Source organism: Aethalodelphis obliquidens, unplaced genomic scaffold (assembly GCF_003676395.1).
Source record: "Aethalodelphis obliquidens isolate GAN/ISIS:26980383/991018 unplaced genomic scaffold, ASM367639v1 scaffold3, whole genome shotgun sequence".
Taxonomy (NCBI): domain Eukaryota; kingdom Metazoa; phylum Chordata; class Mammalia; order Artiodactyla; family Delphinidae; genus Aethalodelphis; species Aethalodelphis obliquidens.
The window spans coordinates 86,226,628-86,239,955 of NW_020837947.1; the positions used below are offsets into that span (position 1 = coordinate 86,226,628).

Below are 13,328 nucleotides of genomic sequence, written 5' to 3' on the forward strand. Positions count from 1 at the left end.
CACTTTCAAGTCTGCTTTTGTTAAATACCTACAATTTTTCTATATCCATTGAAGATGTTAGGACCTTATTTCAAGATATAAATAACAAATCTGAGTTTTAAAAACCAAATGTGGTTTAATGATTTTTACTTATATTACATATAATAATGTTTTCAAAACAGTTTTCAGTAACAGAATTGTGTTAATTGATTAATATGCTAAAAAGAAATAAATGACTTTCAAATACAGATAAGAGCTAACTAAATGATACAATGAAAAAAAAGATGTAAACAGAAGTTAAAATTCCTAGGACTAAAATTAGTAAAAGCATTAAAGTTCTAAGTTGAGAAAACTTTAAGTATTGCCACAGTATATTTACAAATACAATATCTGGAAAGAAATTTCTAAAAATATACCATGTTGATGGAGAGAACACCTAACATATTGAAGATTTCAAATCACCATATTATTTTATATATTTATTAAGATTTCAATGAAATAAGAACAATGCTTTTATATTCATTTTAAGTTCCACATAGAAAACTAAATAGACAAAGCCAGGTGTACTCTAAAAAAAGCACATGGTGCAGGTTGGTGGGGTAGAGACTTACCTCTGCCAGATATTAAAGCATATTATAGAGCTTCAATAATGAAAAGCATGGTATCATTGCATTGATAGTCAAAATATATGCAAAATGCAAAGTCCAAAAATAAATCCAAATATGCAGAGAATTTAGCATATAATAGAATTTGCCATGTCAATCTTTACGATAAATAGGGACTATTCAATATTTGATGCTGAACAACAGAATCGTCATCTGGAAAAAAGACTGGTTTGTATCTTAGTACATACTCTGGGTTAAATTCATATCAATAAAGATTTTATATATAAAAATTGAGATGATAAAAAACTCACAAAAATGTTGATGTATTATTTCATGAACCTGGCTGAAAGAGGTCTTTATAGTTACCAACAAAAGGTAGAAGCCACAAAGAAAAGACTGGTAATTTAACTGCATGAAAAGCAAAAATGTCTACCTGTGAAGACTTCGTAGAAGCAAACAACAAAAGAAAATTGTACATGAGGCATAGAAAGTATTACTAAATATTTGAGAAAATGCTTAGCTTTACTTATAATGAGAGCAAAACACATTTTTAAAAGCACCATAAATATATAATTTTTCTCCTATAAGACTGGCAAAACTGAGAGTTTGACAACATGCTGATTTTATCTATTGATGTTGAAATGGAAAATCACTATAATATCTGAGCAGAGCAATTTTGCAATATTTATCAATACTATAAATGTATATAATTCTTGACCTAGCTTTCCCACCACATGTATCTCATCCACATGATGAGTAATATAGGTGCAAGATTATACATGGCATCATTGGCTCTTTGAGCAAAAGAGTAAACACAGATGTAGAAATGACTGTGTAATACTCACAGTACTGATTTGACAATCGATGAGATATATGATAAAGGGAAAAGAAAGGAAGGCATGCAATAATGTAGAATTGTATATGTAATAGGCTACCTTTTGATTCTTTATATTCTGCATGGGATCATCTCTCTTAAAGTCTGTTTTTTTTTATGTTCTTTGTCTCGGTGTACTGAAATTTCACTATATTGAAAATTTTGAGGATTATATTCTTCTTAAAAAATGAAATATCATTGAAATATTATATTAGTTTTAGGTGTACAACATAATGGTTCTATATTTGTATATATTGTGAAATGATCACCACAGAAAATTTAGTTAACATTCATCATGACACATAGTTACATTTTTTTCTTGTGATGAGATATTTTAAGATTTACTCTTAACAATTTTCAAATGTACAGTACAGTACCATAAATTATAGTAACCATGTACATTACATCCCCAGGACTTACTTATTTTACAGCTGGAAATTTGTACCTTCTGACCACTATGCCCCATTTCACCTATCCCCCACCCCCCATTTCTGGCAATCACAAATCTGGTTTCATTTTTATTTTTTTTTTAGATTTTTTCTTTTAGATTCCACATATAAGTAAGATTATACTGTATTTGTCTTTCTCTGTCTGACTTATTTTACTTAGCATAATGCCTTGAGGTCCATTCATGTTGTTGCAAATGGCAAGATTCCACTTTTTTATGGCTGAACAATATTTTTATATATTTATATATATATACATAATCCCATTTTATTTATATACATATGCATATATATGCATATATACATATATATATATATATATATATATATATCTGTCACATCTTCTTTATCCATTCATCCACTGATGGACACTTAGGTAGCTTCCATGTCTTGGCTGTTGTAAATAATGCTGTAGTGGACATGGGGTGCAGATATCTTTTTGAGTTAGTGTTTTTGTTTCCTTTGAATAAAAACCCAGAAGTAGAATTGCTAGATTATATGGTAATTTTATTTTTGATTTTCTTTGAGGAAACTCCATACTGTTTTTCATAGTGGCTGCACCAATTTACATTCCCATGGTTGTATTCTTGTTCATATCTTGTCGATATCTCTTGATAAACCCTTTTATTTGGAAGCACGTCTTTCAATTTTTAGGTAGTCTCTGTATTATGCCACTAAGAATTTTTTTCTGTTTTATTTTTCTGTACCCCTAAGTCCAAAATTTTGATATTGCATCTCCTAAATTGATTCTTTCATTCTCTCATAATCTCTTATTTATTTTTCATTATTTTATTTTTTTTATTTTCTACTGTATTCCCCATTTAATATCTCAAAACTAGTGTTGAATTTTTGTTTTATTATATTTGTAATTGTCTAGAGAACTTCAGTTGTCTAAATTGTACATTTTCATGATATTCTGTTGTTTTATATAAGTAAAATAACTTTTCTTATGTCTATAAGACTATTATAGCTTTGATTTGTTTTAATTTTCTTCTGTTCCATTCAGTATCTCAATTTTCTGTAAGTTGAACGATGTTTTGTTCTTTCTCACTTGGAGTCTTTCTGCCAACTTCAGGTGACTCTATTTAGAGGCAAAGACATAAAAAGATTCCCTTTCTTCAAAGAATAAACCTTGAAAATTATTTATTTGTGGGCCTGGAGGAGGTGAGTGAAGAGTCAGTATAATATCCGAATTTGTGATTTGGGAGAGAAGCTGTGTTACTAATCTCCCTGTTTCCAGAACCCATCTCAGTGCTACATTCTTGGATATCTTTAAGTTCTGAGCATCTCAAGATTGTCTAGGTAAATGACTTTGTTTTTCATAAACATGTCTTCTAATTAGACTTTTGTGTTTTTTCTGTTCCCATTCTGCTAATTTAGTCCCCACGCCTCCACCATCATTTCAGCGTCTCAAAATTTGTTTTCTCCCCTCTAGTTATCTCACTGCATTAAAGTTTTGTTTTATTTTATTAATTAATTAATTTATTTTGTTACCTCCTTTTAGAAGTCTGGGGAGGAGGAGACAAAAATATCTCAGTTAAATCCAAATGTTTAATCAGATATATCATTATGGAAAGCTTTGTAAATTGGACAATTTACATAAAATAGATGCATTCCTAGAAAAAAAATACTTGTTTGGTAAACTGATTCAATAATAAGTATAAAATCTGAATAATCCTACAACCTCTAAAGTAATTGACTAAAATAGTTTTAAAAAAAATCTTTTCACGGGCTTCCCTGGTGGCACAGTGGTTGAGAATCTGCCTGCTAATGCAGGGGACACAGGTTCGAGCCCTGGTCTGGGAGGATCCCACATGCCGTGGAACAACTGGGCCCGTGAGCCACAACTACTGAGCCTGCGCGTCTGGAGAGTGTGCTCCGCAACAAGAGAGGCTGCGACAGTGAGAGGCCCACGCACTGCGATGAAGAGTGGCCCCCGCTTGCCACAACTAGAGAAAGCCCTTGCACAGAAACGAAGACCCAACACAGCAAAAATAAATAAAATAAATTAATAAACTCCTACCCCCAACATCTAAAAAAAAAAAAAAAAAGACTAAAAAAAAAAATCTTTTCACAATGAAGAATACACAAAAAATAGGGTCTTATATCCAAGTTCTCCCAAATACTGAATAAACAGTTAAATGTAATACTATTTTCTTCAGGAAATAAAGGAATTCATTGTACCAGGCTGACATAACCATATTATAGTTATTTTCTCTCAGCATGCTGAAGATATGATTTTTTTTGACATCATTAATTTACTTCTCTTTCTTGTGCCTGATCTTCTGATAATCCTATCCATTGATTATTTTATTGCTAATATAGTAATAATATTTTTATAATCTTAAGAATACAAGCAGTCAAGTTACACTGGTAAGGCTGAAAATAGTTTGAAACATTCTGCATGGCTTCCTAGTTTCTTCCTTTTTTTCCCAGAGTGATAGGTGAGATTTCTAAATGAGGTCTGCACACAGCAGGGAGATTTCAGCTTGTGAACCCTCTCTATTTATAATTCATCTGTACTTTACATAATTTAGATGATATTTTGCAAGAAGTCATGTCTCACGAATTGTAGGTTTGTAAATTAGAAACAATTCTAAAATAGGGCTATCAGCTAGAGGGTTTTGTAGATAAATACTATCTCCCTAAGAAATATTTTAGTCTCCTTTATAGGAGGTTTAGTTATATTCACAAGGAGATTGTATCAAGTTCCCCATGTTCTTTCATTACCTGGAAATGTTACATCCACTAATGAAAGATAAGAAGTGCTCAGCTCGACTAAATTAACTCCTTTCTCCCCACAATTCTAGTATTTCCATTTGGGTTTTTGCTTTTTTTCACAGTTTCTAAATCTCTCATTCCATAATTCCAAATCTGTTTACCAGTTATATTCATCTTTTCCTATAGATACTTCAACACATTTACCACAGATATTGTACAGTCTTAGTATAATTCTAAGTCTGGGTTATCTGTGTGTCTGCTTTTATATGTCACATTATTTTGCTTTTTAGCAATTTCATTCTTTATTGTGTCACAGATATTATCTTTAACATCAGAGCATGAAGTAGCTACATTATATATGTATATGTATAAATGTGTTTATGTATGTCTATACTACGTATACACACACACACACACACACACACACACACACACACACACTTATATTCCCTGACTTTCTTCCTTCTTGTCAGGAACCTAGGATAAGGTACTGGCCATTTTTCTATTATAAATATTTTAAGGAATTTTTCCAAATTTCTTTTGAAATTGTTCCCTGTACAACTACAATAGATGAAGAGCAAACATTTTTTGTGTAAAATGTATTGTTTATCATCATTACATTATTTTTATAAATATTAATTGGAAGTTTATTTGGCATTTGATTGTTTTTTAAATAGCATGGCCTGGAAACTGTGTCTTATTCTCTTGCTGTATTTCTTAGTCCATTTTTTAAATGAGAGGGTTGGGCCTTATTCTGTTTTAGGTCTCTTTTAAATCTAATATTCTACAAACGTAGAAGCTTATTTTGTGTAGGTGTTGTCAAATTGCATTTATCAAGTAATGTGACAACTGCCTTTAATAATTCAATGTGAATTCAAGTGTGTGAAAGGTTATTTAATGTTTCATCTCTTTGTTTGTAAGGATCAGAAGGTGAAAATCATGAAGTGGTTACCGGCAGCTACTTCTTTCTCGCTTGCAGCTGCATGGAAGGTGCTGTCAGTCTGAACGGATCCGAAGCCTTTGGTCATGTGTGTTGGTTCCTACGTGAAGGAACAAGGAAGGTGAGGTACATTTCTGTAGTAGCTTCTTATTGCCTCTTTAACTCATAATTGTCTGAAAAATGCTAGAAATGTGAAGCTTGCAAATTCAATGTTCGAGATGTGCATAGCTTAAATACAACTTCATAAACAAATTCTCAACAATGTACTTGGAAATCTTTTTACTTCTTATATTTATAATATAGAGAGGTAGTAAAGAGTTTTAAGAATCACTTTATTCCTAGTCTTCTGTCTCCTATTTATGTTATAACTTACAGACTGATTTAAAGACAGTCAAACAGATGTGATAATACCACTTTTTTGTTTAAAGATTGTAAATAACTACCCTTGTCTTTGGAATGTAGTTAAATCTCTGGAAGATTTCTAGTCTCTGGTCAGTCTTACCACTAACAACTGTGGGACTTAAGGCAAAGATACAAAGAATGGCCCTCTTTTTCCCAATCTTACCTCTACCATGTACAAAATAGATATTTCCAAACAACACAACAGGAAAAAAAATAGAATTTTAATTTTAAGTAGATAAGGAACTTCTTGTCAAAATGATTAAGGAGTTTTCCAAAAAGTTTAGAGAGTTATCCTAATATTTGTAACCTCTCTTGTCTGGACACAACCTAATTTGGTCATTTTATATAAATAAAAACCAAATTGTAATTTTCTGTTTGGTGTATCATTCATACAAAATTTTCAGTAAAGATTTTTAAGCTCTTTTCATTATAAATAAATCCATTAATATCGAGCAACTTTATAAAAAATAATGCAAGTGTTTTTGTACATAAAATACAACCATCTAGAGAGGCATTACAAATACAGGCAAACAGACTTCAAACTCTTCAGAACTTTTAATTTCACGTATGCCCTCAAGTATATTTTTCATTATGTTTTTAAAATTCATGAACATATGTATTAAGCTTAATATACTTTTTCACATATGTATTTAGCTAAGTACAGATACACAACTATGCACATAGATGATTAAGTTTTTATCTTTAAGAAACATTTGACTTATCAGCATATTAAAAAACAATATATATTATATTAATTTAAATAAGTAACTGTTTTAGGAAACAAGCAAATCACATATTATCTTATATACATATTTCTATTTCTCTGTATTTTTTTAAAATAATTACCAACTTTAAATAAAGTAATGAACATTTGCTGTTTTAGACTTAACAGAAAACACAGAGAGAGCAATCCAATAATTTTTAGCTATTTTATTTTTTCATGAGCACACAATTTATAACACTTTATCAACTTTTTGTTAGTCAAAATAAACATAAATATACCTATATAAACATAAATATACATCAGTTAATGACATGTGCACATTTTAATTTCCATTCTATAAGAAAAACGGTAATTTAAAACTATAGTTAGAGATCAATATTTGTTTATTTTTCTTACTTAAAAATTATTAAGGTATCCAAAGATAATTTATTAATTCAATTTAGTATCAGTGTAAGGTCTTCCAAAGATTTGGAAATTGCAATTTACAATACCATGTTAAGTTCTTATAATTTGCAGTATCATCAATAAAACACTCCAGTACATCAGTGTAGTAGAGTCAGTGAAAATGAATTAGATTTAACAGTTTAAATTATATTCATTATTAAAATTTCAAAAAATAAATACAATTTCAATTACGTCAAATTCATATTTTTATAATTATAAACAATCTGGGTAAACAATAATAGAACACCTTTTTAAAAGTTAAATTGTTCTAATTTGCCTAAGGAGTCTTTTAGTTATTGGGAAATTACATAAGATTTATTTTTAATATAAATAAACCTCTGTGTTCACATATTTAAAAAAATCAAGACTTCTGAGTTCATGCCGGAACTCTAAGCACCTAGTGCTCTATTCATCTAAAAGACTAATTAAATTATCTGCACACACAGGTACACTTTTTCTGCTTTGTTAAATTTTTGGCAAAGGGAAAACACAAATATAACACAGTTAAACATTTTCTTCTCCTTGTGTTTTTGACTGTGTGAACAATAGTCCTAGAATGTACATATAATTATAGAAAATTATTTATGATCAATTAATTTAAAATTTCCCTAAGGAAAAACAAGGAAGAAACAGCAAAAAAGAAGTGAAAGAAAGCTAGCTTCAGACAGATATACAGTCATGATTGTTAAAAGTTAACTATCTTCAGGACTTCCCTGGTGGTCCAGTGATAACGAATCTACTTTCCAATGCAGGGGGCCTGGGTTCAATCCCTAGTCAGGGAACTAAAATCCCACATTCCATGGGGCAAATAATCCCACACACCACAGCTACTGAGCTCGTGCACCTCAACAAGAGAGCCCATGTGCCGCAAACTACAGAGCCCATGCACCCTGGAACCCACATGCCACAACTAGAGAGAAGTCCACATGCCACAATGAAGAGCCCACATCACAAATAAAGATCCTGCATTACTCAACGAAGATCCTGCATGCTGCAACTAAGACCTGACACATCCCTGTGCATTAAACAGTAATCTCTCTGTTAGACATGGGAGACACAGCTCCCAAGACCTTTTCTCTTTTTGTTCTAATGCATCTGTCAAGTGAACAATCTTGTTCATGTCAGAATTCCCCCAGAGTGACCACTGCAATTGCAGGTTGTCCTTGAGAAATTATAACAATGAGAGATGCCCATGACTTACAACAGGAAGGGGGGATTGTTTGTGTTAAGGCCAGAGACACCAGAAGGACCCCAGAAAACATATCAGGCATCTGTGCAGTGTTATATCTCCAGAACCTGCCAGAGAAGCTGGTCCCAGCTCAGGGCCAACAAAAGTGTTCACAAGACTTTGAAAAGGTGACTCAAGGAATATTCTGTTCACTGAATGTAGACTGATGTGACCATCTGAAATCATCACTCATTTACATCATGTAGATGATGATGTTACAGGACCTAACCATACTCTTACAGATTCCCCAGAGGAAGTGATGTTGACAGAGAGAGATTTCATCTCTTTAGATCCAATTGGAATACATAATCAAAAAATTCCTAAAATGTACCTGTATGTACCTATGTTACTGTCGTAGTAGGAGAGAAGAAAATCCAGTGGTCTCAGAGCAGGGTACTGTTTGCAGTCTAGAGTACTGAGCTTCGATAATGAGGCTATTTTAATTGGATCCTTGCAGAATGTTGTGTTTGTTCACTGTTGACCCTCCAAAAGACCACCAAACAATTCTGTTAAGGGCATAATTAGCAAACACAGAAGGCCTAGCCTACTCACAGAGGAAAACACTTGCAAACTCAGGAATAACTCAGTGTACACCACACATCTCGTTGGTCAGTCTCTTACTTAATTTTCTCCAGTACTGTTCCACTAGCTCATGCCAGTACTTAAAAACATACATGTGTATTGTCTCAGCAGAGCTGAGTTCCATCTCTCTCCTATTGCAATGGTCATGAATAGAGTCTTTCTTGCCTGTTTAACTTTGTCCAGTGCAATTTTTACTTGATTAATACTTTTCTAAGAATCCAGGTTTCTGCATATTATGATAAAGAAAAGTCACTCAGTCCTATCCCTGAACTCTCTTTGCATATCTATTTAGTTAACAAGGGCCAAAAAATGGTAAAATATGTGTCATATATTAGGCCTTAGAGTTTCTCCCCATTAGATTCCTTTGCTGAGTGACTTTACTAATATAATGTGGAAATGACAAAATAATTTATAGAAACATACAAGATATTCCATGAAATGACAGCAAATTTAAATAAAGTTGTTTACTTGCATATGAAAAACATTTTTCAAAAGTATGTTGTAAATATTATACATGTAGCTTCTATCCAGCAGAAGTTAATTTTTTGTAGTAATATTCTGTAATATATATGCATCAGTAGTAATGAATTTCCAGAAAAAGGAATTCTGGAAGTTTTGTTTTCCCTCTATTCTCCTTGTAAAGGAAAGATCATCCACAGGCTAGATTTAAAATTTTGTTATATTTCTGCCTCAAATAAAAACTTTTAATATTAAGAATAAAATAAAATATCATTCCATTTTTATGTATTTTTTAATGATGGCATTTTGTACAATGACACAAGTTAATAATTGATTATAATATAATTATTAATTACAAATATCATAATACAATTATAATTGCTAATGTAACTTTTATTATATGCAGTATTATGTATAACCACTGAGTTTTCCAGGGTAATTTATATTTGTAGTTATAGGTTTTACTCTAATCATAGGCATACATGAGTAGATCTCAACCTTTTTTTGCTCAAAATGCTCATTGAAAATCTGATGAAAGCTGGAAACAGTTCCCTCACGATAGCTTATGTACACACAAGCACACTGTTTTTCATAAAATTTCAGAGGGTTAATGGACTCCTTTTAAGTAGATTCCTTGATTTTTTATATTGAAAAACCGAAAAATCTTTCCCCTACATTTGAAAGATTGATTCAACTCAGTAAGTATCCACTGATAGAATTTACTGTCTTATAAGTTTTTCTGAGAGATCTCTTCTTATCTCTAAATTTAATTATAGAAAACTAAAACTCTAGTAGAAGACTAGGCTATGAATATATAAGAAACCCCATTGAAATACCAAGTTAAATATTTCTTAGTGCCAGCAACTACTTAATGGTTTTTAGATACAGTAAATAATTGCAGTAAAGAATTCACTACCATCAGCATATGATGAAAGCATTTAACAAAGCTTTAAATGCAACTTAGGTGTTCATATCACAATTTTTAGACAAAGGATAGTATGGTTTTTGGTACATAGTTAAGGAAATTAGACACGTTTTCATTTGGTTCTTTCAGTTTTTCTTAAATCCTAGTAATAAATTATTTTGAAAATAAACCAAAAAGGAAGGCATATAATTATAGGAAATACTAGTTTGCTATAGTCTGAATTCTGCACTATTATTTTTTGTTGTTAAAACATTGTTTTATCATGATTTTTTTGTGTATTAGTGACCTAGATTTCTAATAACTAAATATACAGTGATTCTTTAGTGTATGACATTTTTATCTCCAGCATAAAATAGCAAATTGTGAAGTTTTTTGTGTTTTTCAGTATAAATCAAAAATTAAGCATACATGAAGCCTCACAGATTCTAAGCTTTGAGTGTGATTAGCTGGTAATATCTACTTTTTTTTCTTGTGTTTATTGAATCATCCCAGACTATATTGAAAACAGGCAAACAAACAAAATCTCTGTATTTACCCAGTACCTGGGAAGCATTGCTCTTTTCCAAGTTTTCATGGGCTAACTGGATGTCTCTGTATACTCTTGACCAGACCAGGAAACAAGAAAAACAATCAAACAGGAAAGATGGGGCAGCTGTTACAGGTGGGGCAGTGAGTGTCAGAGCTGCGGTAACAGACACAGGGTTAGAATCTGAGTCACAGGAAGCAGATAACCACCCAAAGTGGCTCTCTCCTGAGGGGTCACACTGGACAGTGCAGCCTGGGTTTCGTCTACTTATTTGAAAACCCATACAATTTCCTCTCTACAAGCAGAATGTACATACAGTTTAACAGGACTGTGCATGCTACAGTACAATAATACTAATACCTCACAAAATAAAAAAAAACTTATACCAAGAAATCAAGAAAACATATTGTGTGTATGTGTACAGAACATAAGCCAAATTAGACTTTAGAATAAGACTAATTAAATTATATTGCTTTTAGAATTAAAGCAAATCAACTAAGAGGACTTCCGAGGTAAATGGGATAATGGAAGAAGATAATGGAAAATTTAAATATAAATCCAAAATTTCCAATACAATCTCTACAAGACAGTACAGACAAACAGGGAGAAAAAACACAACCATTAATTACTGGTGTTTATGTATATGTTACTTATGAGTAATTGAAGTTTTAGTGATTTGTATTTGCTAGTTGTGTTGAAAGTGAAGAATTTACATATTGTATTTTTATATAGTGTATTAGAAGAATTGGCAAAATTTGAATAAAGTTTACAGGTTACAAAATATAGTATTAAAATCAAAGTTAATTTCTTAGCTTTGATAATACTACTGAAGTAATGAAAAAGTATAATCCTTGTTTTTATAAGAATACACATTAAAGTAATTGAGGATAAAATGCAATACAATCACAAATTTCAGAAAATAAAACTAATAATATGAATATATATGTATGTACAGATGTATATAAACATATTACATATATATATATAATGTACACATAGATATATACGGAGAGAGAGAATAATAAAATAGTGTCATTAAATGCTAATATCAGGTGTTTTATATGTAAGAGCTTATTTAACTTTGTAAGCCAATTATAACAATTTTCCTTTAATTTAAGAAACTTTACAGCAAATATACTCTGTATGTAGGAATGATTAGGCACTCAGTAAGGGATAAAGATTTTCTGAAGTACAAACACATAGAGAAAACATGTAAATTCAATTATAATACTTTAGTCATTGATTAAGTGTAAATAGCTTTTGAAAAACACCTCATCTGTCCATGTCAAAGACCTGTTCTCCTTCCTAGTGGAGTTAGAATTCTTAATTGACTTCAGCTCCAAATAAAAAAATGGAAAACAGATTCTCATCTAATGCTTACCCAACAGAGACTAGATCTCTATAAATAATTAATTTGTCATTAAAGGATCACACTGCAAAACCAAATTCCTAATTGTGTTGCTACTAATAGGAAATAACTTAATGGACTTAAAAAAAAAAAACAAAGAAAACATGGAAATATTCAGAGAAAATTTTTTTTTTAAAGTTATCAAAGTTCTACTGTGTTTTGAACTCTCTTCTGAGAGCTAGGAAAGGATATGCTTGAGTTTAAGCATTCCATAAGATGTGCACTTCTCTGGTGACAAAGTTTGCCTAATTCTTTCAAGTAAATCTATTGGGCATATCTGTGTAAGATCTCTAAAAATAGTTAAAGTGGTAATTTTTTTAAGAATAGGTATAAATATGACTTCCACGCAAATATAAAATAAAGTGTTAAAATTTTACTTAATTAATTTTTCATAAGGGATGCAACAAAATGTTACACTCAGTTCAAAGGCAGATCCAAATACCTCACTCAAGGTGAAAAAGCTATTTAGTGATAAAGGAAACAGGTTTTCCATGGATATGGTTCTCAATATAATGCTATTTCTACCATAACAATTAACAGTTTAGCAATGTCTATAAAATTTTGAATAAATAAAAGCTTAAAAAATTTCTGCAACTTTATAGTGGATATTGACCTATGTAACTTTTTACAATTTATGTATTACTGTTATAATTTGAGAATGAAATGAATTTGACTGTTGAGAACAATTTTAATATAAATTAAAAGTGAATATATTTTATCCTTGCTAAAAGAACACATGAATTTAATACATAGGGAAAATAAGAAATTCAAACAGAAATAATTGTAATATTTTAGTATATAATGGACAATTACAAAATTCTTATTTCTTATTTTTTATAGATATGTGCAAATGGATGTAGTTGGTTAATTATAGAAGATGATAAGGGATATTGGTGCCTATGTACTTCCACATGGTTTTGCAAAATGTGTCTGGAAAACACAACTGACTATGAAGGAAGTAGGTGTCAACAAGCTATTTGTGAAGAGGAAATTAATATATCCAGGTATTTTATTCATCATTTCAACAAAGAATATCACCTATTTATCAAAATATTATAATTATAC

The 13,328-nt window shown here is 31.0% G+C and overlaps 1 protein-coding gene across 1 annotated transcript in view; it reads left to right on the plus strand.

Moving 5' to 3' along the window:
* Positions 1-13,328, plus strand: part of EYS (EGF-like photoreceptor maintenance factor) — a 1,677,823-nt gene that overhangs the window by 137,525 nt on the left and 1,526,970 nt on the right. The window contains exons 7-8 of the mRNA XM_027093793.1: positions 5,547-5,686; positions 13,104-13,267. Coding sequence (XP_026949594.1) covers positions 5,547-5,686; positions 13,104-13,267 — 304 coding nt within the window. The remainder of the gene's footprint in view (positions 1-5,546; positions 5,687-13,103; positions 13,268-13,328) is intronic.